Source organism: Chiloscyllium plagiosum, chromosome 17, assembly GCF_004010195.1.
Source record: "Chiloscyllium plagiosum isolate BGI_BamShark_2017 chromosome 17, ASM401019v2, whole genome shotgun sequence".
In the NCBI taxonomy this organism is placed as follows: Eukaryota; Metazoa; Chordata; class Chondrichthyes; order Orectolobiformes; family Hemiscylliidae; genus Chiloscyllium; species Chiloscyllium plagiosum.
Window position 1 is genome coordinate 42,055,705 of NC_057726.1, and position 22,133 is coordinate 42,077,837.

General features: G+C 39.4%; 1 protein-coding gene across 2 annotated transcripts in view; it reads left to right on the forward strand.

The window, feature by feature from the left end:
* The window catches only part of tent4b (terminal nucleotidyltransferase 4B), a 90,967-nt gene extending 78,351 nt beyond the window's left edge, over window positions 1-12,616 (forward strand). The window contains exons 12-13 of one of the 2 annotated variants that reach the window (XR_006314119.1): window positions 3,013-3,180; window positions 8,620-8,756. Coding sequence is in view for 1 of the 2 variants with exons in the window: in XM_043706948.1 (XP_043562883.1) it covers window positions 3,013-3,180; window positions 8,620-8,799 (348 nt within the window). In the remaining variant the exon portion in view is untranslated. Of the gene's footprint in view, window positions 1-3,012; window positions 3,181-8,619 lie in introns of both variants that reach the window. The other variant, XM_043706948.1, reaches the window with a different exon arrangement.
* Window positions 12,617-22,133: the final 9,517 nt, after the last annotated feature.

The window sequence follows — 22,133 nt, forward strand, 5'->3', positions numbered from 1 at the left end:
GAGGTGCGGATTCCTGAGCAACAGCTCCCTGATGACAGCCGCTACTCCAGCCAGAGGGTAGGCGCGACGCGATTCGACCATGTTCCAGACAGTGATCAGGACCTGATAAAAGACAGGCAGCGTCTTGAGGGCAACCTCCAAACCGTCACGGTCGACGAACAGGAGCTGCGTGTCGTAGTTGAGGCTAAACACTTCTGTTTATTTTTTTTTCTTTTTTATCTTTTTTTTTTCTCCCCAAAGAGACAGGGGGGAATTTATTTAATTTCCTGGTTATATTTTTTTTAAATTTAACCCCCACACTACCGCCTAACCGCGGTAGTGCTTATTTTTTCCTCAGCACCCATGGTGTGTGAGTGCAGGTGTGCGACACAGTGAATGACACAAAGTGCACGAATCTTTATTCAAATTCCACCACCAGGAAGATAGGAAAACACCTGGGTGGCCAGTGACAAACACTGCCCTTCACATCAAAGGGCAGTGCTGTGTGATCAAAACAGTGAAGGGGAGGGTAGGGACTAAATCAAAATAGAGTTGGAGGGAGAAATGATGCACTCCACTCCCTGCGGCGCCCACCTCTCCCTGAACAACTCCAGGGTGTTGGTGGACACCGCGTGCTCCTTCTCCAAGGACACCCGAGCTCTAACGTAACTCCTGTTTATTTTTTTTTTCCCACCTCTCCCTGAACAACTCTAGGGTAAAACTCCCCTTTTTTCTTTTTTTTCTCTTTTCCAAGGACACCCAGGCTCTAACGTCATGTACATTTATTTATTTTTTTCTTTTTTTTTTATTAACCCCCACACTACCACCTAAGTGCGGTAGTGCTTTTTATTTCCCCAGTAACTCCTGTTTATTTTTTATTTATTTATTTACTTTTTTTTTTAAACCCCCACACTACCACCTAAGTGCGGTAGTGCAACTCCTGTTTATATCTGTCATCCAGGGCTCCCTGATTGGACCAGATTAACAATTCAGATCAGGGAACTCATTTTACGAGGACTACCTGGCTGACTGTCAACAAACTCTTCTGTAGTGATTGTAACAGTGCTAGCAAGGTGCTCTTACCAATGACATGCTCATTGATACTTGGTTGACATCCTAATAAGATCACTTCTCTGTACCTTATTACAGTATTAGTCCAAATATGGACACAAGAGCTAAATTCCAGAGTTGAAATGATATGATTGCCATTGCTTATGATGACAACACAAGATTTGTCAGAATCCAGGATTTCTAACAAAGCTTACGTCATAACTCGAACAACAAGAAGACAGAGTACAAGAAAGAGACAGTTTAGTGGCAAGGTGTAAAGACGACAATCTCTCCGTCAATGTCAGCAAGATGAAGGAGCTGACCATTAACTTCAGGAAGCAGAGTGGAGGACATGCCGCTGTCTGTATCAATGACGCTGAGGTGGAGGTGATCGAGAGTTTCAAGTCCTAGGAGTAAATGTCACCAATCATCTATCGTGGTCCATCCACATGGATGCTACAGTCTGGAAAGCACACCAATGCCTCTACTGCCTCTGAAGGCTAAGGAAAATTGGCATGTCCACAATGATCAATTTTTATAGATGCACCATTAAAAGTATCCTATCCAGATGCACCACTGCTTGGCATGACAACGGCTGTGCCCATGACAACAACAAATTAGAGAGTTGTGAACATGGCCCAGTCTGTCATGAAAACCAGCCTTCCTTCCACTGACTTCATCTACACTTTCAGCTGTTTCAGGAAAGCAGCCAACATAATCAAAAACCCCTCCTCTCCCAGTTATACTCTCTTCCATTCTATTCCATCAGGCAGAAGATCCAAAAGTTTGAAAACACGTACCAATAGATTCAAGAATAGCTTCTTCCCCGCTGTTATCAGACTTACAAACAGACCTCTCATTAGAATTGATTTTTGTCTGCACCTCCCCTGTAGCTGTTTGCTACATTCTGCATTCTGTCTATTTCCCTGATACACTTACATAGCTGGTTTGTCTGGTTATCATGCAAAACAATACTTTTCATTGAATGTTGGTAGATATGACCATAATAAATCCAGTCAAATGAAATGCAATACTGTGGTTACAAGAGCAGGTCGGAGGCTGGGAAATCTGACAAGTGACTCATCCTGATTTCCCCAAAGCCTTTCCTTGCTTCGCATCTACCTAGAATTTTCTCTGTCCACTGTTAGCACACCATGGTATCAATGTGCACCATCTGTAACAACTCACCAAGGTTGCTTTTGCAGCGCTTTCCAAATCATCTATCTTCCTTCCAGCTAGAAGAACATGGACAGTAAATGCATAGAGAGTCCACCCTCTTCTGCCACGAAGCAAATTTCCTCAAACGCTGACTACAGCATGAATTGGCACAGAATTGAGTTACTAAAAGGCACATTTACTTCGTGTAAAATTGTATACCAGTCGGATTCAGTCTTTATTTTTGTGTTGCTATTTATTGAATTGCTGAAGTTGATAGACATCAGGAAGGAAGAAGCAGTGATAGGTTAGATGGCTGCTACAAGGATGCAGACCAGAATGATGTGGTGATTGAAAAGTAAAACAAAATTGTAATGTCACGAGCAAGTCCTTCATCTGCAAGAATGTTCTTTTCCAATTGTTACACTATCCTGACCTGATCACAATTCCTTTTGCTGGTTCAAAAGCCTGGAGCTCCCTTCCTTGTAGCAGTTTGGAATTATTTTTGCCACATGGTTGCAGTGGTTCAAGGAGGCAGCTCACATCTTGCAGTAAATGCTGGTCTTGTTGGTGATATCTGCATCCTGTGAATGAATTAGGAATCTGTGTATAAGTATGGTTTCACAGAAAGTTTCAGTCTAAAGTTTGCAAAATAAGTTGTTTTTTATATTGGCTTGCACGATCTGCAAGATCTTTCACAATATATCAACATTTTCATTCAGTGCAAGCTACAATGCTGAACAGAATGACATTGTCAGTTTGGTGTGTTATTTTGTTTACGGTGTTTGTGCATGATTTTAAATGTAATTTGTATGTTTTTATATTTAGGACTCTGATGGGACACCTTGCAAAACCTCCAAACAATCTGGCAGTCACCAGTCCACCACTAACAAATCAGTGCCACAGGAATCTGCGGCAGAATCGTCTCCATTGCCAAATTTGAAAGTGCAGCACACTACATCAAGCAATTCAACAAGTAACACCACTAAAGCTCAGGTTTGGCATTATTGTGGTCTGCTGCTGGTGTATAAGTTAGCTGCAAGTAGACTCTACTTTTAATGACTCCACTTTCACCCTCTTTCAAATTGTATTTCCTGTTCTAATAACATGTTACATTGCTGCCCGATCCATTTGAGGCTGTCAAACCAGGTATTGGGCAATTAAACGTTGATTGGTTTTATGGAGAAAAACCTTAATAGTTGATAATCAGTGGTCATCTTGCCCTTGTCAGAGGATTTCCTAATTACTTTTTATAATGAAGTCACAAAGCCATAGACTTACTCCACGTTAAATGCACAGCTTGTTCCAAAGTCCTTAATTGTGAATTATTCTAATTAATGTGGGCTCAATTCTCCATGATCTAATGAATACTGAAATGAAGACTTCAAGTTATTTATCACTCTTGGTTTACTGAATGAAAGCATTCTATACATAAAACAAAATTGTGATTTTATTATGTTGGACAGTTCAAGGAATTATTTAGATAACCATAAGCCTTAAGAAACAGGAACAGGAGTAAGCTGTAGAGCCTTGAATAAGAAGGAAGCACATGTCAGGTATAGACAACCGAGATCAAGTGAATCCCTAAAAGGATATAAAAGCAGTATGAGTATACTTAAGAGGGAAGTCAAAGAGAGCCAAAAGGGGACATGAAGTAGCTTTGGCAAATAGAGTTAAGGAGAGTTCAAAGGGATTCTACAAATACTAGTCGCCCCATTACAGGAAGGATGTGGAACTATTGGAAAAGGTGCAGAGGAGATTTACCAGGATGTTGCTTTGTCTGGAGGGAAGGTCTTATGAAGAAAGGCTGAGGGAGTTGGGTCTGTTCTCATTGGAAAGAAGAAGGCTAAGAGGGGATTTGATAGAGACATACAAGATGATCAGAGGATTAGACAGGGCAAACATTGAAAATCTTTTTTCTAGGATGATGACGTCAGCTTGTACGAGGGGGCATAGCTACAAATTGAGGGGTGATGGATTTAAGACAGATGTCAGAGGCAGGTTCTTTATTCAGAGTGGTAAGGGCATGAAATACCCTGCCTGCCAATGTAGTTAACTCAACAACATTAGGGAGATTTAAACAATCCTTGGATAAGCACATGGATGTTGTGATAGTGTAGGGGGATGGGCTTAGATTAGTTCACAGATTGGCGTAACATTGAGGGCCGAAGGGCCTGTTCTGCATTGTATTTTTGTGTTCTAAAAAGATAACTCGGGAGAGAATAGGGCTCCTTAACGATCAGCAAGGTTGCCTATATGTGGAATCACAGGAAATGGAGATAGTAAATGAGTGTCTAGCATAAGTGTTTACTGTGGTGAAGGAGATGAAACATAGAGAATGTGTGGGAATAAATAGTGACATCTTAGAATGTCCATATTACAGAGGAGTTGGTGCTAGACATTTTAAAATGCATGAAGATGGATAAATCCCTGGGCTTGATCAGATGTAGCCTAGAACTCTGTGGGAAGTTAGGGAAGTGATTGCTGGGCCTCTTGCTGAGGCAACTGTATCATCGATAGCCACATGTGAAGTTCTGGAAGACTGGAGGTTGGCGAATATGAAGCCACTATTTAAGAAAGATGGTAAGGAGAAGCCAGAGAATTATCGACCAGTGAGCCTGATGTGAATGGTGAGCAGGTTGTTGGAAGGGAATCCTGATGGACAGGATTTACATGTATTTCCCTGGAAAGACAAGGACTGATTAAGGATAGCTGACGTGGCTTTGTGCATGGGAAATTGTGGCTCACTAACTTGATTGCGTTCTTTTGAACAAGTAACAAAGAGGATTGATGAGGGCAGAGCAGTGGATGTGATCTATATGGATTTAAGTAAGGCATTCAACAAGGTTCCCCATGGTAAACTGGTTTGCGTGATTAGATCACATGGAATACAGGGAGAACTAGCTACTTGGATACAGACCTGGCTGAAAGGTAGGAAACAGAGGATGGTGGTGGAGGGCTTTTCAGACTGGAGGTCTGTGACCAATGGTGTGCCTCTGCTTTTCGTCATTTGTATAAATGATTTGGATGTGAACATAGGAGGTATGGTTAGTAAGTTTGCAGATACTAAAATTGGAGGTGTAGTGGATAGTGAAGAAGGTAACCTCAGTACAACAGGATCTTGATCAGATGGGCCAGTGGGCTGAGGAGTGGTTGACGAAGTTTAATTTGGATAAATGTGAGGTGTTGCATTTCAGAAAGGCAAATTAGGGCAGGATGTAATGGTAGCGTCCTGAGGAGTGTTGCTGAATAAAGAGACCTTGGAGTGCAGGTTCATAGTTCCTTGAAAGTGGAGTCACCGGTTGGTAGGATATTGAGTCATAGTCATGCAGCATGGAAACAGACCCTTCGGTCCAACCAGTCCATGCTGACCATAATCCCAAATGAAACTAGTCCCACCTGCCTGCTCCTGGCCCATATCCCTCCAAATATTTCCTATACATGGAATTATCCAAATGTCTGTTAACTATTTGTAACTGGTACCACACCCACCACTTCCTCTGGAAGTATATTTCTCACAAAAACCACTCTCTGTGCAAAAGAATTGCCCCTCATTGCTTTTGAAAATCTCTCTCCTCTCACCTTAAAAATATGCCCCCTTGTCTTGAAATCTCCCATCCCAGGGAAAAGACACCAACCATTAACCCTATCTATACTCCTTATGATTTTGTAAACCTCTATAAGGTCATGCCTCAACTTCCTAAGCTCCAGTGAAAAAAATTCCAGCCTTTCTTTATAACTCAAACCTTCCGTACCCGGCAACATCCTGGTAAATCTCTTCTAAGCACTTTAGTATGACAATCAAGGGCAACTGACTGCAATGTGCTGGGACAGTGACAATATTCACAAGCTGAAGAACAGTGAAAGCTAAACAAAAATCAGAAATTGCTGGGGAAACACAGCAGGTCTGGCAGCATCTGTGGAGAGACTGCAGAGTCAACATTTCTGGTCCAGTGACCCTTCTTCAGAATTGAGGGTTCAAGCTTTCAGATCAAGAAAGGTTTTTTTTTAAAAAAAGAGGATTTATCTATTGAACTGCGCTCCAAAACCAAGAAACTTTGATCTCTATAGTTATTTTACCAAGTGAAAACCTTATTTGTCACTTGCTATCCAGGTCTAGTCTCATTTGGAGTGGCACTAAGATCTGATAGCTCGCACAGTTCAGAGAGGAGGAAAGAACAGCAGTCCCCACTCTCACTCCTGGTTTCCACACTGTGATGGCAGTCGTGTGCATGCGAGGAGACACTGGGCACTGTGCCCAGCTGTAACGTCCCTGTGATCAAGTGACTGATTGGCATTAGCTCAGTGGCAAAGAGCTCCCGATGAGGGGGAGGAATTAAAGTGTGCTAATATGCCATAAATGTGGAGGCCTTTATTGCCTTTATTGGTCAGTGCATTGAGTATAGGACTTGGGAGGTCACGTTGCAGCTGCACAGGACATTGGTTAGGTCACCATTGGAATACTGTGTTGAGATCTGGTCTCTCTGCTATAGGAAGGGTGTTGTGAAACTTGAAAGGGTTAAGAAAAGATTTACAAGGATGTTGCCAGGTTTGGAGGGTTTGACCTGAATGGACAGGTTGAATAGACTGGGACTATTTATCCTAGAGTGTCAGAGCCTAAAGGGTAACCTTAGAGTTTTATAAAATCATATATTGGCAGGGATAGTGTAAATAGATAAGGTCTTCCCCTGACATTGGGGTTATAGGTTTAAGGGGAGAGGGAAAGATATAAAAGGGACTTAAGGATAACTTTTTCACACAGTGGGTGGTGCGTTTATGGAATGAGCTGCTAGAGGAAGTGGTGAAGTCTAGTACAATTTCAGCATTTTAAAAGGCATCTGGTTGTGTGTATGAATAAGATGGGTTCAGAGGGATATGGTCCAAATGCAGATGAATGGGACTAGATTTGTCGAGAATATCTAGTTAGTATGGACACTTTGGACTGAAGGGCCTGTTTCTGTGCTGTACATCTGACTCCATGACTCTTGAGCCTGCTCCACCATTCAATAGGATCAAATCTGATCTCACAATCCTCATGTCCACTTTCTTGTCTTTCCCACTGACCCTTGATTTCCCTACTGATGGAGGATCTATCCTTCTCAGCCATAAATATATACAATTACACTGCCTCAACAGCTCTCCATGATAGCGTTCCAAGGACACTCAACCCACTGAGAGAAGAAATTCATCCTCGTCTCTGTCTTAAACTGGTGTACCTTCATTCTGAAATGATCCCCTCTGGTCCTAGATTTTCCAATGAGAGGAAACCCTCTCTGCATTTATCTTGTCAAACCCCTTAAGAATACTATATATTTCAATGGGATCATTTCCCATGGAGTCGAGTCCCTATTATTATGATGTAACTCTCCAAGAAATTCTGGAGTGGTATCTTTAAGAGAGCAGGATATAATCAGGCCCTTCTTAATCTGGGAAAATACTTGTAGAATCAAGGAGAGGACTGTTGCAAATTTTGAAGAACTTCAAGGGCATAAGTACAGCAAGCTCAACCTGTGAGGCAGATCCCAGAGAATGGAATCAAAGTGGATCAAGTGTTGCACATTGTAAGGTGGTGAAGAGATTTGGTTGGAAAGACAGTGGAATTTGGTACAGGTGCAGTAGAATTGGATATTAGGTGATCTCAGGTTTTCAAGTGCTCAGTTATTACAGGCAGATGGTGTGGAGGAGGCTGAGGCAGCAGTTAACCATAATTTAAATAAAACGTTTTTCAAATGCTTATCCCAATATCTGTTGAGGTGAAGATGTTGGAGGCAAGGGATCAAGTTGATGATGTGACCTAGAGTTTGGGAACTTTGATTTTTTTTCAACTGAAAAACCCTAAAAACAAATTTTATGTAGAGATAGAAGCAACTTAGTTGTTTTGCTGGCTTCTTGACCTGTTACTGGTTAATTGTGTTTTAAAAGAAAATGTATTTGATAGAAATGCTGATTAACACTCAATTTTGTTACCTTCGAGTGAAATACAAGTTTGTAACCTGCAAATTTGTGGGTTATTTTGGAAGAGCAATATTTTACTATTTTCTCTTCCCCGTTCCAAAATTTACTGGGAAATAACTCAAGTTGGAAAAGGATTTGACAACAGGAGGAGGGTGATGAGTATAGAAATTTGTACTTGTATAGAGAATTAACAGATCAATAAAGATCTTTCATTTATATCACACCTTTTACAAACTCAGCATGTCCGAAATACCTCATAGCAAATGAAACATTTCTGAATTGTAGTCACTGTTGTAATTTTGGCAAAAATCATCTTAATTGTATTACATAGCATACATAATTAATTTTGTGCAAAAAACAAGATAATGTGTAACAAGAATAATATTTTCTATATCAGCACTTCCTATGTAACTGCTGAAAAGTTTTTTTTTCTGGTAAAGGAATAACATTTTGTTGATTTAATATATTGTTTTATTCTAGCATGGTACAGCAAGACTATTTCGTTCATCCATCAAAGGCTTCCAAGGACAACAGAACTCCAACCATGTTGGAAGTGTATCAAACAAACAGAATCCAGGCAACAAGCCACATCAGCAGCACTGTCCTAGCAAAAAGAGGAAGCACAAAGGAGACGCTGCCTCAGCAGACTTGTGTCGGTAGTCGGTTTTTGACTTGGTTAGAGAAAATTCCTGCAGTGATCCCATAAGCTACAGAAGACTGGTAGCAGTAGATGGGATCTTGTCAAACTTTCCCAGGAGAATGGATTTTGATTTGTTTTTTTCCAGATTGCCATAAAATGATCATGGGTTACAGTGGTTGTCGCAAACATTGCTTCCCTTTTTAGATGGGCCATAAGCTGCAGTGGAGCAGACTGAAGATGGAATCGATGCACAAAATGCCCCTCCCCGGGTTTAAAATGTAATGGAAGTTGAGCAGAAAGGAGTGTTGGAGGATCTTAATTATTGAAAATTGAAATTTCCATTGCTTCCTTTGCAAGGGAAATTTTAAATGTTACAACAAATGTATACTTTGTGCACGATTTTAAAATTATTTTTGCAGATACTGACATTTTTATTGTGTATATACGGAAGATTGTATCAGCACAGTATTTGCATTGGTAACCTTTGTTTTCAGTTAATAGTTTTTACATGTCATTGCAATTTACATTTAATATTGAAATTTTCTGTATTACTTGTTAATTTAATGGATCCCAAGGATGTTATCTGACACGGCTTATATAATGAAAGGCTATATGGTAAGCTTAAAAAGTGCTCTACTAATACTTATCTATGTAGCAACTTCCAGATTCATTTATTGGTTTTTGAAGTAGAAGATATTGCTCCAGCAGCTGTTGAAATACACTCAGTTAAGGCTTTAAGTAACACATGGCATCTGGAGAAGTGAAGCGCAACATTTTTAATACTGTTTAATTCTGTATGCAGCATGTAGATATTTGTACAACAGTTGATGCTGTATGAACAGAATTGTTCCTATCAAATATTTTGAAGGAAGTTTTAATATTTCCTTGTCTCAGGTGTTACAGTAAATATTCATATTGTATTTTACCAAATGGAGTGATCACAAAATTTCCTTCTAAATACATCCTTCTAGATCTGTGTTGGTCCCTATTTCTGGCTTTTCTATGTTGTGATAATACAAATTTTAAGTTGAATTCTCGAACAAATATTATCATATTAAATTTCTTTTGGCAGTAACTTCCTAATATTCTACTGTAATGGATAATTCTTTTGATCTTCAAACTTTTATGCATGCATATCTGTTTGCTGAGCCCTTCAATCCTGGCATAATTCTGGCTTGAATTCTTCTACGTAAAATCATGACCAAATATCATTCAACTAACTAAGACCCATTAAGTGTTGACTAGTCATATGTGTTTACACACACTTTGTAACTTAAACAGTACTAGAAAGGCTCAGAGTACAATGTTCCTTTTAGCTGTGAATGAATTTGGTGCTTTAAAATCGATACTACAAACATCAATCTACTTGTGATGATGGGGACTGTACCTGGAAAGGCATGGAATTGGTTACTATTGCTCTAGGACAAAATGATCAACAAAGTACACTAAATAAAGCCAATTGGAGTGGTGAGGAAAATCAAATGTTCTCTTTTTGTTTGAGTTATTTGTTTTAAAAATTTGCAGTTATTTTCCATAAGATGCAATTTTTAAAAAATACAGCAAATGGACAGTTGGTTGGTAAATCAACAGAGAAAACTATTCCTAACTGCTATACTGATTAGTCATGTGGGTATTTTAATCCAAGTGTTAGATTAATAATCTATTTAAACACTACATTGGGCATTGCTTGGATTGGAGGAAGGATTCCATCAGAAGTCTATGATAACTGAACAGACCCTATGCCAATTATCATGGCATTTAGGTAATTATATGCCAGCGAAGAACCACTTTCCTATCTGATGCTTCACAACATTACCCAGCTCAACAATGACATTTTTCTTTTAACAACAATCAGCCTAATTTACAAGCAGGTGACTCCATCAGCTTCATAATTGACACATTACCAGTACCTAATAGAAACCATACTGGTGAATTGTCTCAAAATTAATGGCGTTCTTAAGCTTTTGACAGCTGGGAGTAAAGATGCTGATACTGCAACATTGATTATTCCACATAATCTTAGCATTTACAATTACATGATTACTTAAGATTTTCTGTAAACACAAGTTGATGCAAACTTGTACTGTAAATATTCCCACGTTGAATCATTACCAGAGATTTTTAAAAATCTTAAGACTGTACTAGTTGTAGGTATTGATTTCGGAGCTGTAACAAATATCTTTAGAGTTAAATGCTACGAACTGGGTTAGCAAATATACTTCAATACAAATAAACTATGATTCATTAACTTGGATCATAGCAATATTGAGAGTCATGTGGAGGTCATGGCAAGTTGATATTCCAAGTTAATTTTTATATTTGCATTGAAGAAACATGTTTTAGTTCGTTACTACGTGTATTAAATTGATATTGCTTCAGTATATGCTGCTGATTCATTTTTAAATAATCAGTACTGTATAACAGATGGTGTTAAAGAAAATTATTTAGTGGACGGAATTTTTGCTTCAAATTGCACATCGTCGTACAATTTTGTCATAGGAAATAGTATTTCACAATTTTTGATAGAACTTGACTATTTAATGCTTGAGAATTAGTATTCTGCAGCAGTTTATACATTCGTGGCTTGTAATATGACTGATATAAAAGGGAATTTGAAATAGCTGCATACCAAATAACAGTAACAACTATGGTGAATTGCCATAATAGACGGAGCAGTAGTGGAAAAAAAATTACATAGATTCTATTGGGAATCTTTGCCAGCATTTTAGAAGTTTTGCGAGTTATATTAAACTATTTGTTTTGTTAAGTAACAAATGAACTTCTATTTCTGAGACAGCACAACATCCTTGAAGCAATGTATGCATACTTTTGAAAATGAAAGATCAAACAGGTTTATATGGTTTGCCTTAAACTTTTTTATAGTCATTCATACAAAATATAAAACTTACAAGTTTAAAACATCAATGATTCTTAAGAACAGTTGACCTGTTCTCTCTGCTTGGCAATTTGTGGTTTCTTTTCTGTACCTTGTATTGGTTTTGCTTGGCTGCTTCAACTTTCAAGTATACAGTATTTTACTTCGTTTGTTTCACCAAGTTTGGGTTTCTGAACATTTTTGTGATTATGGCAAAATGAACCTTTAACTTAAATGCTGTAACTTAGGATGTGCATCATTTTTGTAATATGAACTGTACTTACTCTGCAGAGAACACAGAATACATGGAAAAACTCAATCTATAAAGAAGAAAAAAAATGAATCTATGTTGTTAATGTAAACCCTTCACTCGAATAGAGTTATAATTCAGGTTCTGAACAAAAATGTTGATCTATCTTCTGTTTATAGATGTTGACCAATTGGCTGTGTATTTCCAGAATTTGCATTTTTGAAATTGCCTCTATAATTGCTAAGTCTCTGCACCTCACATTTTTCTTGAAAAGTTGCTTTTTACTTTTGTCCCCATCTTCCAGTGACTTACTAACTCTGGTCAGCTGGTTGATAGCAGTTACTCTCCACCTCCTCCCCATTGCTTGCTCTTTGTGTTCTGCTGGTTCCACTATTATTTGTGTTTTTAACTTCTGTTCAATTGGTAATTAAAACTTTTAACTTAAATAATCAGATTGAGTATATTGAATAAGTCCTGCCTCAACTGTACAATTCCCAGTAACTTCAAAAATTGCTATCTAATTTTTGTTGTCCTTTCCATTTGTTTCACTTTTGGGTTTATCATTGATAAATGTCTGACCCGGCAAACATTGTTCTGATTTTTTTTTTGAATGATTTGCTGTCTTGTAATTGGTTCTCCCAGGAAATCTCCTGTTAACTCAGGAGTTTACATGTAATTGCTAATAAAATAAATTGTCTTCCCATGTCCATGACGTGCTGTCTTAAGTATTTTTTTAAACTAATTGCACATAGACCATGTCAGGCTTTTCAAATATTTGAGCCATTCCATTCCTGACTATTTACATGGAGCTTCTCATCACAAGTCACCTCTGTGCCAATACCACGTCCTCCACAGCCTCCGCTTTGTCCATATCTTTGTTACCTCTGGATTAGATTATTTTATTACATTCTGATGAGCCTTACATATTCCAGCTTCTGTTAAACTTGAGGTCATGCAAAACTGTCCAATTCATCATGCACCAAATCCCATTCACCCTCATGATTGCTTTTCTGCACCATCTCCTGGTTAAACAATACTTAAATTTTAAAATCTCCTTCATGCTTTTCAATCCCTTCTCAACTTTGCCCTTCTCTATCTGTCATCTCATCCGGCTGCACAACCCTCTGCAATACCTGCTCCTTTAATTCTGACCATTCAAACATCCCTGATTTTAATTGTTCCACCATTGCTGAATGTGCCTTCAGTTTCCTCCACACTCAGCACTGAAATTCCCTTCCTAAATATCTCCACTCGCTACCCTACGTTTATCCTTTAAGATTCCCTTTTAAACCAACCATTTTGAACAAACTTTTGTTCATCTGCCCTAATAGTTCATTATGTTGCTTGGTGTCACATTTTATTTAATGCCCTTTTTAAGAACCCTTTTCTTTGACTAATAGCACTATATAATTGCAAATTGTACGTGTTGATAGATGGAAAGAAGCGGTAGATCTGATCTTTCATTGAGCAAGCCAATATTGTTCACCTTTGCGAAAAATGAGCAATGAGCAAAATTTCACACTGATTCTAAGTTGAAGTGTTGCGCACTGAATTATGATAGCTGTTCTTGAAGTACACAGCAAACATACAGGTTATATGTTACCTTTATTGCACTAAAGCATTTTGACTGAAACTAGTGCCTTTGAGGTGGGGCAAGTCTGTTAGACAATAGTTGTGATACAAAATTTGATTAAAAATCAGAATTCTGAGTATGAAGTGAGAATCAATGACAAACTTGACATTTTCCGGGTATTTTCGATTTGAATTTTCCACGTGTAAGAGCATGGCTGTAGCTACTTAAGGGCTATAAATGGGCTTAAATAGCACTTTTCAGTTTTTAAAAAAAAAAAATCAAATTAGATGTCCTTGAAGGTTAAACCTTGTGCAACGTTTTTTGCTTTGCCACTCCAAAGTAATGATTCCCAACATCAGATCTTACCTTCAACTAGAATATCTTAACCCGTTTCACCATTTTGATTTTGTTCAACTGAACATTTGAAATGGTTAGTTATCTTTTAGGAATGTTATGTTTGCCAAGAGAAAGCCAGACTATCTCAGCCTCCGTGTACCATAAAATGTGATCTTTCAAATTTCAAAAAGATGAGCAGGATTTCACTCCATTCTTGATCAAAACAATACCCCCAAAAATAACGCATTTAATGATGATTTGTACGAAGATTGCATTAGAAACAAAAAAAAAATGCTGAAAATACTCAGAACTGACAGTCTCTGGATGAGAAGAGGAATTAATATTTAGGTTAGTGACCTTTCATCAAAATTAAAAAGTTGTAAATTGTAACCACCAACTATTTGTCACTTAATCTTAACTGCCACCAGATCAAAACTACTACTTTGTTCTTTTTCCACCCTTTTCTTTACACTTAACTTTACATTTCAAACTTCTTATTCTGATGGCGTTTAGTTATTTGATTCTATTCTGTTTCCCTTTACATATGGCATGTAGTTGGAAAGATAGTTTGCTTTCATGATAGCAGCTTAAGGAGGATTTTCAGTTAATCAAATGGAAAAATGTAACTTCTATGTTAAGGAAATTAAAGACTTGGCAAATGGTTGTCTTCCTAGGTGAAAAGCATTCAATTGTTTCAATGGACCTTAATCAAAGTGGGAAATATCCAATTTTCTTCTTTAGCAACAGCACCAATTAACATTCCTGAAACACATTCTTTTAAGCCTCTTATGATACATATTGGGCCAGTGTCGAATCCATTTCGAAATATAACATTTAATACTTTCCAACTTTATTGGACACTGAGTGTGTTTTTCTTTTGCAGGTCATAGAACTGAGGGAAATTAATTTTAAAGTATTTGGAATTTAATCTGTTGGAAGCAATTCAAAACAGTCAACCATTAGATTTGATCAGTTCTGCAAGAAATGGTTGAAAAATTGTCAATCCTGTTTTTTTTTATAAATTGGTGCTGATCTTGGACCTCCTGAATTCTTGTATAGCCAATTTGGTATGAGTTTAAACAATTTGGGTACAGTCACTTTATTTACCAAGTTCTGATTATCCTAAATAATCCATTATAACCATTTTGGTGATTGTTTGCTTAAATTTACTGATGGTCTGTAGGCTTCTTATATAATTATGACTACTATTAATCTGATTTCCATTGAAATTTGACCACAGGTTGGCACTTCACCAGTTGCCTCATTGCTAGCGAGTTTCTTGGCACAAGGTTTGTATCAAGCAGGTTGTACTTCATGTTTATAGGCCTCCCATTATTGTGATTTTAATCCCAGTGAACATTTTGTAGATTTTGTATTTAAAAAAAAAATTGTAGAGAGACTAAACCAACTAGGCTAACAAAACATCTGTGCACATTGCTTTGGATTACATTTTTATCTGTTTATCAAGAATTTGTATTTTTCAGTGGTTACTCTACAAAACCAGGCTAAGGTTTTGCAGGTAATATGTAAGCATGGTGAGAAGATTGGTTTACTAATGGGAAACAGTTGAGAAGTGAGAGATCACCCTTTTTGGGAAGAAGAATACAAAAGCAAAATATTTTGATGGTGTGGTACAGGGAATCTGGATATCCTTCTAGATGAAATGCAAAGGGCTGAATTTTGCCTTTTTTAAAAAAAAAAGGTTAAATGTCAATTTTAGGAAAATTTACTGTGTTTCTCTCCATGAGAAAGCAAGTTATCTCTAACAATTCTCCACTGCTCACCTTACATAAGCACCACACCTCTTGTGTTTCACTCATGCTACCTTGTGCTTACCAGGGATGAAAATACAGGGCATGGCTGGGATCTTCTAGGATTTATGCCACTGCTGTCATATTTTAAGTCTAGCTATGCACTAGGTCAATTGCTGTGAGCCATGAATTGGCCTCATTGTACTTATCATGGGAGAGAAATAAAATATCCACTGACCACATATGTGGCATGTGTGATACTTCACTGGAAATAGAAGCTCACATTCATAAATGTATTGCTACTTTAAATCACCTAGCTTACTCAGCTTCATTTCTGAAAATGCAGTTAATCTGTCCTCTGCCCCATATCATGTTAGAACTCTACCTAAGTGTGTGTTAATTCTTCCCTAATACCTCGCATAACATCTTGTAATTGTTCAATGTGTATAGTGCTGTTCACTTGGGAGAAGTCATCCATGGTGGTGAATCCTGCAGCCTGGGATGTAGCACGGAAACAAGAGGAAGTGATATCATGTCCCTCATTAGAGTCACAAATGTACAGCACAGAAACAGACCCTTTGGTCCAACTTGTCCATGCTGACCTGACATCCTAGCCTAATCTAGTCCCCTTTGTCAGCACTTGGCATATTTCCCTCCTAAACCTTTCACATACCCATTTAGATGCCTTTAAATGTTGTAATTGTACCAGCCTCCATTACTTCCTCTGGCAGCTCATTCCATACACATACCACCCTCTGAGAAAAGGTTGCCCCTGAGGTCCCTTTTATATCTTTTACCTCTCACCCTAAACCTATACCCTTTAGTTCGGGATTTCCCCACTCCAGGGAACAGACCTTTGTCTATTTATCCTATCCATGTCCGTCATGATTTTATAAACTTCTATGAGGTCACCCCTCAGCCTCCGCTGCTCCAGGGAAAACAATCTCGGCCTATTCAGACTCCCTATACCACAAATTCTCCAACCCTGGCAACATGTGTGTTAATCTTTTCTGAACCCTTTCAAGTTTCACAACATCCAATAGGAAGGACACCAGACTTTTATGTAATATTCCAAAAGTAGCCTAACCAATGTTCTGTACAGCCGCAACATGACCTCCCAACTCCGATACTTAATGCTTTGATCAATAAAGGAAAGCATACTAAACACCTTCACTATCCTATCTACCCTGTGACTCTACTTTCAAGGAACTATGAACCTGCACGCCAAGGTGCCTTTGTTCAGCAACACTCCCCAGGACCTTACTGTTAAGTGTATAAGTCCTGCTCTGATTTGCTTTTCCAGCAAATATGAGGTGCTTTTGTAGCACCTCGCATTTATCTAAATTAAACTCCATCTGCCATTCCTCAGCTCATTGCTCCATCTAATCAAGATCCTATTGTACTCTGAGGTAACCTTCTTAGCTGTCCACTACACTTCCAATTTTGTCATCTGTAAACTTGCTATACCTCCTGTGTTCACATCCAAATCATTTATATAAATGACAAGAAGCAGTGGACCCAGTATTGATCCTTGTGGCACACCACTGATCATAGGCCTCCAGTTTGAAAAGCAACCACCACCACCTGTCAAAGTATACTCCTACTGTCTTTATACTCTGAGAATTCACTCAAATTATCTGGTCTACACCTGACATATGCTCCCTTTCTGAAACAACTCTTCAATTTCTCTAGTCAACCAGCTTTCCCTATACCTAACAGCCTTACCTTTCACCCTAACAGGAATATACTGTCTCTGGACTCACATGTAATTTCTATAACAAATTACAGCCCTGATACATTTGTTGTAGGTTGGTGATTCCACACAGGCCCTCTCTGGAAGCTATCAGCTGCATAAAAGTTGGATGCAGCAGTCGCTTTGATAGCCACTGAGATGGGATAGCCATCATCCTCTTTTCACATTGCATGTCCCACCTCAACAATGAGACAAGTCTGTAATGGTGTCCCTGAGACATCATCAGTCAGCAATGGCAAAGGACCTTGCTCATTTGAACAGAATGGCATCCAGTTCAGCAGACTGTACTGTCGCTGCATGCAGAGGGGAGCCTTTCAGTTCCTGTTTCTTTTTGTGGAGGCTAGTCAATCGACGCTAGCAATTAAAACTGACATTAGGATTATTTACGCATTTGTTGCTTCTCAGTTTTTCTGTGTTTTGATTGCATCACAGCCACAGTAGAGTTAGTGCCAGTTGTTGCAGATGTAATGGGATATAAAGCTCCATTTACAAAAGTTAAAAGATATTCTCAAACTACACAAGACTCCCAATTTACCTGTCTTTTTCAACCCAGGCTGACAGCACAACTATTTCCTGTACTGAACATTAAACTTTACAATTTATTACAAGTAAATAAATTCCTGCTGCAGGTAAATGACTATGAATATTTAAGTATAACTACTAATTAAAACTATAACTCCATTCTAAAACTCCCCCAACCCATGCAGACACAAACACAAAAATATTGGTGTTCTGGGTGGAGAGAAAAACTGGGAAGGGCCTTTGCCAGAAATGTCAATTTTCTTGCTCCTCAGGTGCTACCTGACCTGCTGTGCTTTTCCAGCACCACACACACTACTCTAACGTCCAGCATCTGCAGTCCTCACTTCTGCCCTGGAAAAACTGGGAAGGCAAGCCAATCGTTCCTGTCTACAGGATTTGCTGAATGATCCTTTTTTGCTTGGACTTGCTGTTGGCTGACCTCTGTCTGTCTTCCCCAGTTACTTTTTTATGCCTGCAGGAGGCACAGAATAACTATGCACAACATATAAAATATCTGATTTATTTTTAAAAACACCAGATTACAGCAACTGGGAAGGGAAAAATAAACTGGCTTTGGTTAGGCTTTAATTGTTTTTTTTTGATTGCAGAGACAAAGACAACCCTTCCCAGAAGTCTGATGGCTTCTGACTATTGTGTTCTGATACACAAACTGTTCAGTTACCTGAAGGCCAATCACATAATTGTTGAAAGTTTTTGTTGTTGGTATTTATTCTTCATTTAGTAGACCAATCAGCCACTTATTGGCCAATTTCTTCTAGTGTCCACTCATTGGTGCTAGTTTATATGCAACTAAAACCCCCCCAATGGTGAGCAAGCAAAACAATAAAGAGAACTTATAGAAAGCTCATCCAAGTCTACAATCAAAAATATAAGAACATATTAAGATATAATCTTTTACACTGGATCTATTAGTCATGATTGCAATGAACCTATGTGGGAAATATCAGAAAGAGAACAGCTCCTTTCCATTGGGAGCACTCAGCATTTACATCATACACAAGTGGCAGTTTATCATAGTCCTTGATACAATAGGACATGGAAGCCTCTGATAAGGAGAGTCATGGCATGCCTTTACCTGAACCTTTGGCACAGCAGACTTTGTTCTGATGGATACAGCACAACCCATACATCCTCCCCATCACCCTAGAAATCCAACATTACATATAAGAAAACATTGGCGCATAGTTACATTTGAAGGCGAAAGGAATTCAACTCTGTGCCCTTGGGCATCTGATGAGATTTTGATTTGTTGTGAATTGTGCAGGTGAGACTTTAAAGGTAGCTTCTGTTTACATCTGCTTCAGAGAAGTGGCTCATGAATTTCTAATGACGAGTAGCATGATCAAAATTGCTTTGTGATCAGGATTTGAATCCTATAGATTTGGCTATTTGGGATTCTATGTCTTTAACATCTCCTGTGTAAATGGTTGATTAATGCAATTATTCCTTGAAGGACCTCACGTCACTCCCAAGTACAGCCTGTGTCCTTAGACAGGAAGAAAGAAACTGCCCACTCTCTGTGTGATTGCAGCCATGTTGTATTTCCAGTGTGCATTTTTGAATTTGATGGAGCTAGAAGACAGCAGAGGCCTTGCCTTGCAGAGTGAATCACGGGTTTGGCCTGTTCATCTCGTTGAGCTCCAAACCTTCATGTCCATTTCTTCCTTGCACTCCTGTCGTCTGCACCAGTTTTGGGCTACTGCATTCACACATGAATGTTTCATTTAAGCTTTCAACTCCTAGTAAGACCTCAGACCACAACTTAGCCATGACAAACATCATATTGTACTCTCCTCACACTCTACCCACCCTTCAAAACCATGGTGATTGTGGCCATCAATGACCTTCCTTCCCACAGAAACTCCTGTCCTCTAATGTACTACTGTCTTTTATCCTATAGAATCTCTACAGTGTGGCCCAACAAGTCCACACTGATCCTCTGAGCATCCCACCCACGCCCATCCCTCCTACCCTATCCCTGTAACTCTGAATTTCCCATGGCTAACACACCTAACCCACATATTCCTGGACGGATATTATAGGATAATTTAGCACAGCCAATCCACCTAACCTGCACAGCTTTGGACTGTGGGAGGTAACTGGAGCACCCAGAAGAACCCCACGCAGACATCGGGAGAATGTGCAAACTCCACACAGACAGTTGCCAGAGGGTGGAATCAAATTCAGGTCCTTGGTACTGTGAGGCAGCAGTGCTTTGGACTGTGGGAGGTAACTGGAGCACCCAGAAGAACCCCACGCAGACATCGGGAGAATGTGCAAACTCCACACAGACAGTTGCCAGAGGATGGAATCAAATTCAGGTCCCTGGTACTGTGAGGCAGCAGTGCTAACCACTGAGTCACCCATGCTGTGTGTTGAGGTACCTCCTATCACAATTACTGTCACCTTGGTGTGGCAGCCATGTTGGCTTCAATCCCTGTCAATGCCAGCCTCCTTACCATGGTTGTCTCTGATAATTCACTTTGACATTCAATGAACAGACCCCAGAGCTGACTATGGCCCACCCCACCCCGACCGACTTGGTACAACAGTCCTGACTGATGAATGACCAGCCCCCGACCTATCTCTGTGCAGTTCTCTGACTCTCTAACTACCAATCCCCTGACCAGTTGTGCTGGCCAACTGACCATGAATCACTCAAATTCTGGTGATATGGAACCCTGATCCTGACCACCCCAAGTAGGCCACTGACTATGTTCATGACCCTGGACTGGGATCAAATGCTGCCCTTGTCTTTGACATGACTCCCTGACTGACAACAATCCCCTTGAATGAGAACTACCCCTCTTGGACATTGAGACACGGCCACTTGGTTGAAGTACAAGCAGTGTGTTTGCTGTTTAAGTTGCTGGCACAATGTGCCGTATTCACATTGTATGATGTTATAAAGCTACATTTCCACTGTCTGGACTGATTGCTGCCGACAACCATGATGAATTGCTTGTATTTGCAACTGCCTTCTGTACTGTACTCTGCTGTCTCATTCAGAAGTTACGAGCTTAAAGTGCAAAAAGCCAAGACCAGGCAGGAGTGCTGTGAACATCCAAGTAAGTGCAAACTAAGTGAGCACTAAGAAAGCAAGATAGAGCCCTGAGGTGCATCCTGCTGTAATGTATAAGATAGGTGCCTGCCCTTGTGCATAAAGTGTCCTGGTAACAGCATTGCAATACAAGGTGTCAGTGAACTCACAGTTTGGTATTGGCATGTAAAACTGTATTTTAATTGAATCAGATTAGTGCCATGATGATATGATGAGGTTGGTGCATAATCGTTGCCAAATTCTGTGTATGTGAAGTGAGCCCATGTAATGTGTACTGAGATGATGAGGAATGCTGGCCAAGATGGCGGCCTTAAAGAGCAAGCAATGAACTGAAGCTCCCACACACTTGCTCACACCTTTGTGTTTGTGATTGTCTAATTTCTCTCCATTGTCTGGGAAAATAGCAACCAACACAGAAATTAGGCAATAATGAGACATTCATGGGTGCAAACAGGCCCTTTGTTGATCATTAGTGTGATTTTCCTCTTCCAGTGAACATGTTTCATTTTGACATGCAGAATCTAATATTTTCGATTTTGTCACATTGCCATAACCGTCTGATCATTAAAAATCACGAAACAGGCTATAATCCAACAGGTTTATTTGGAAGTACTAGCTTTCGGAGCCCCACTCCTTCATCAGGTAGCTAATGAAGGAGCAGTGCTCCAAAGCTCGTGCTTCCAAGTGAGCCTGTTGGACTATAACCTGGTATTGTGTGATTTTTAACTTTGTCCACCCCTGGTCTAACATTGCCACCTCCACATCATGTCTCATCATTGCCCAAGTCTCTCAGGGTCTGGCACAACCATCTTCCGCCAATGATGGGGAGATGCCGGTGTTGGATTGGAGTGTACAAAGTTAAAAATCACAATACCAGTTTATAATCCAACAGGTTTAATGGGAAGCACTAGCTTTTGGAGCGCCGCTCCTTCATCAGGTGATTGTCAACCCCAACCATCTGATGAAGGAGCAGTGCTCCAAAAGCTAATGCTTCCCATTAAACCTGTTGGACTATAACCTGGTGTTGTGTGATTTTTAACATTGTTCACTAAGTCACCAGCCAGGCTCAAATAAGGAACAAAACTTAAAAAGTAAGCTTTCTTTTTCTCCCGGAGGCATCATCTTGCATGTGCAAACTGAGGAAGGGGTATAGAGGTCAACTTAATTGTTCAATAGTCTGTTTGACCTAAATTCAGCCAACAAACTAGGTGT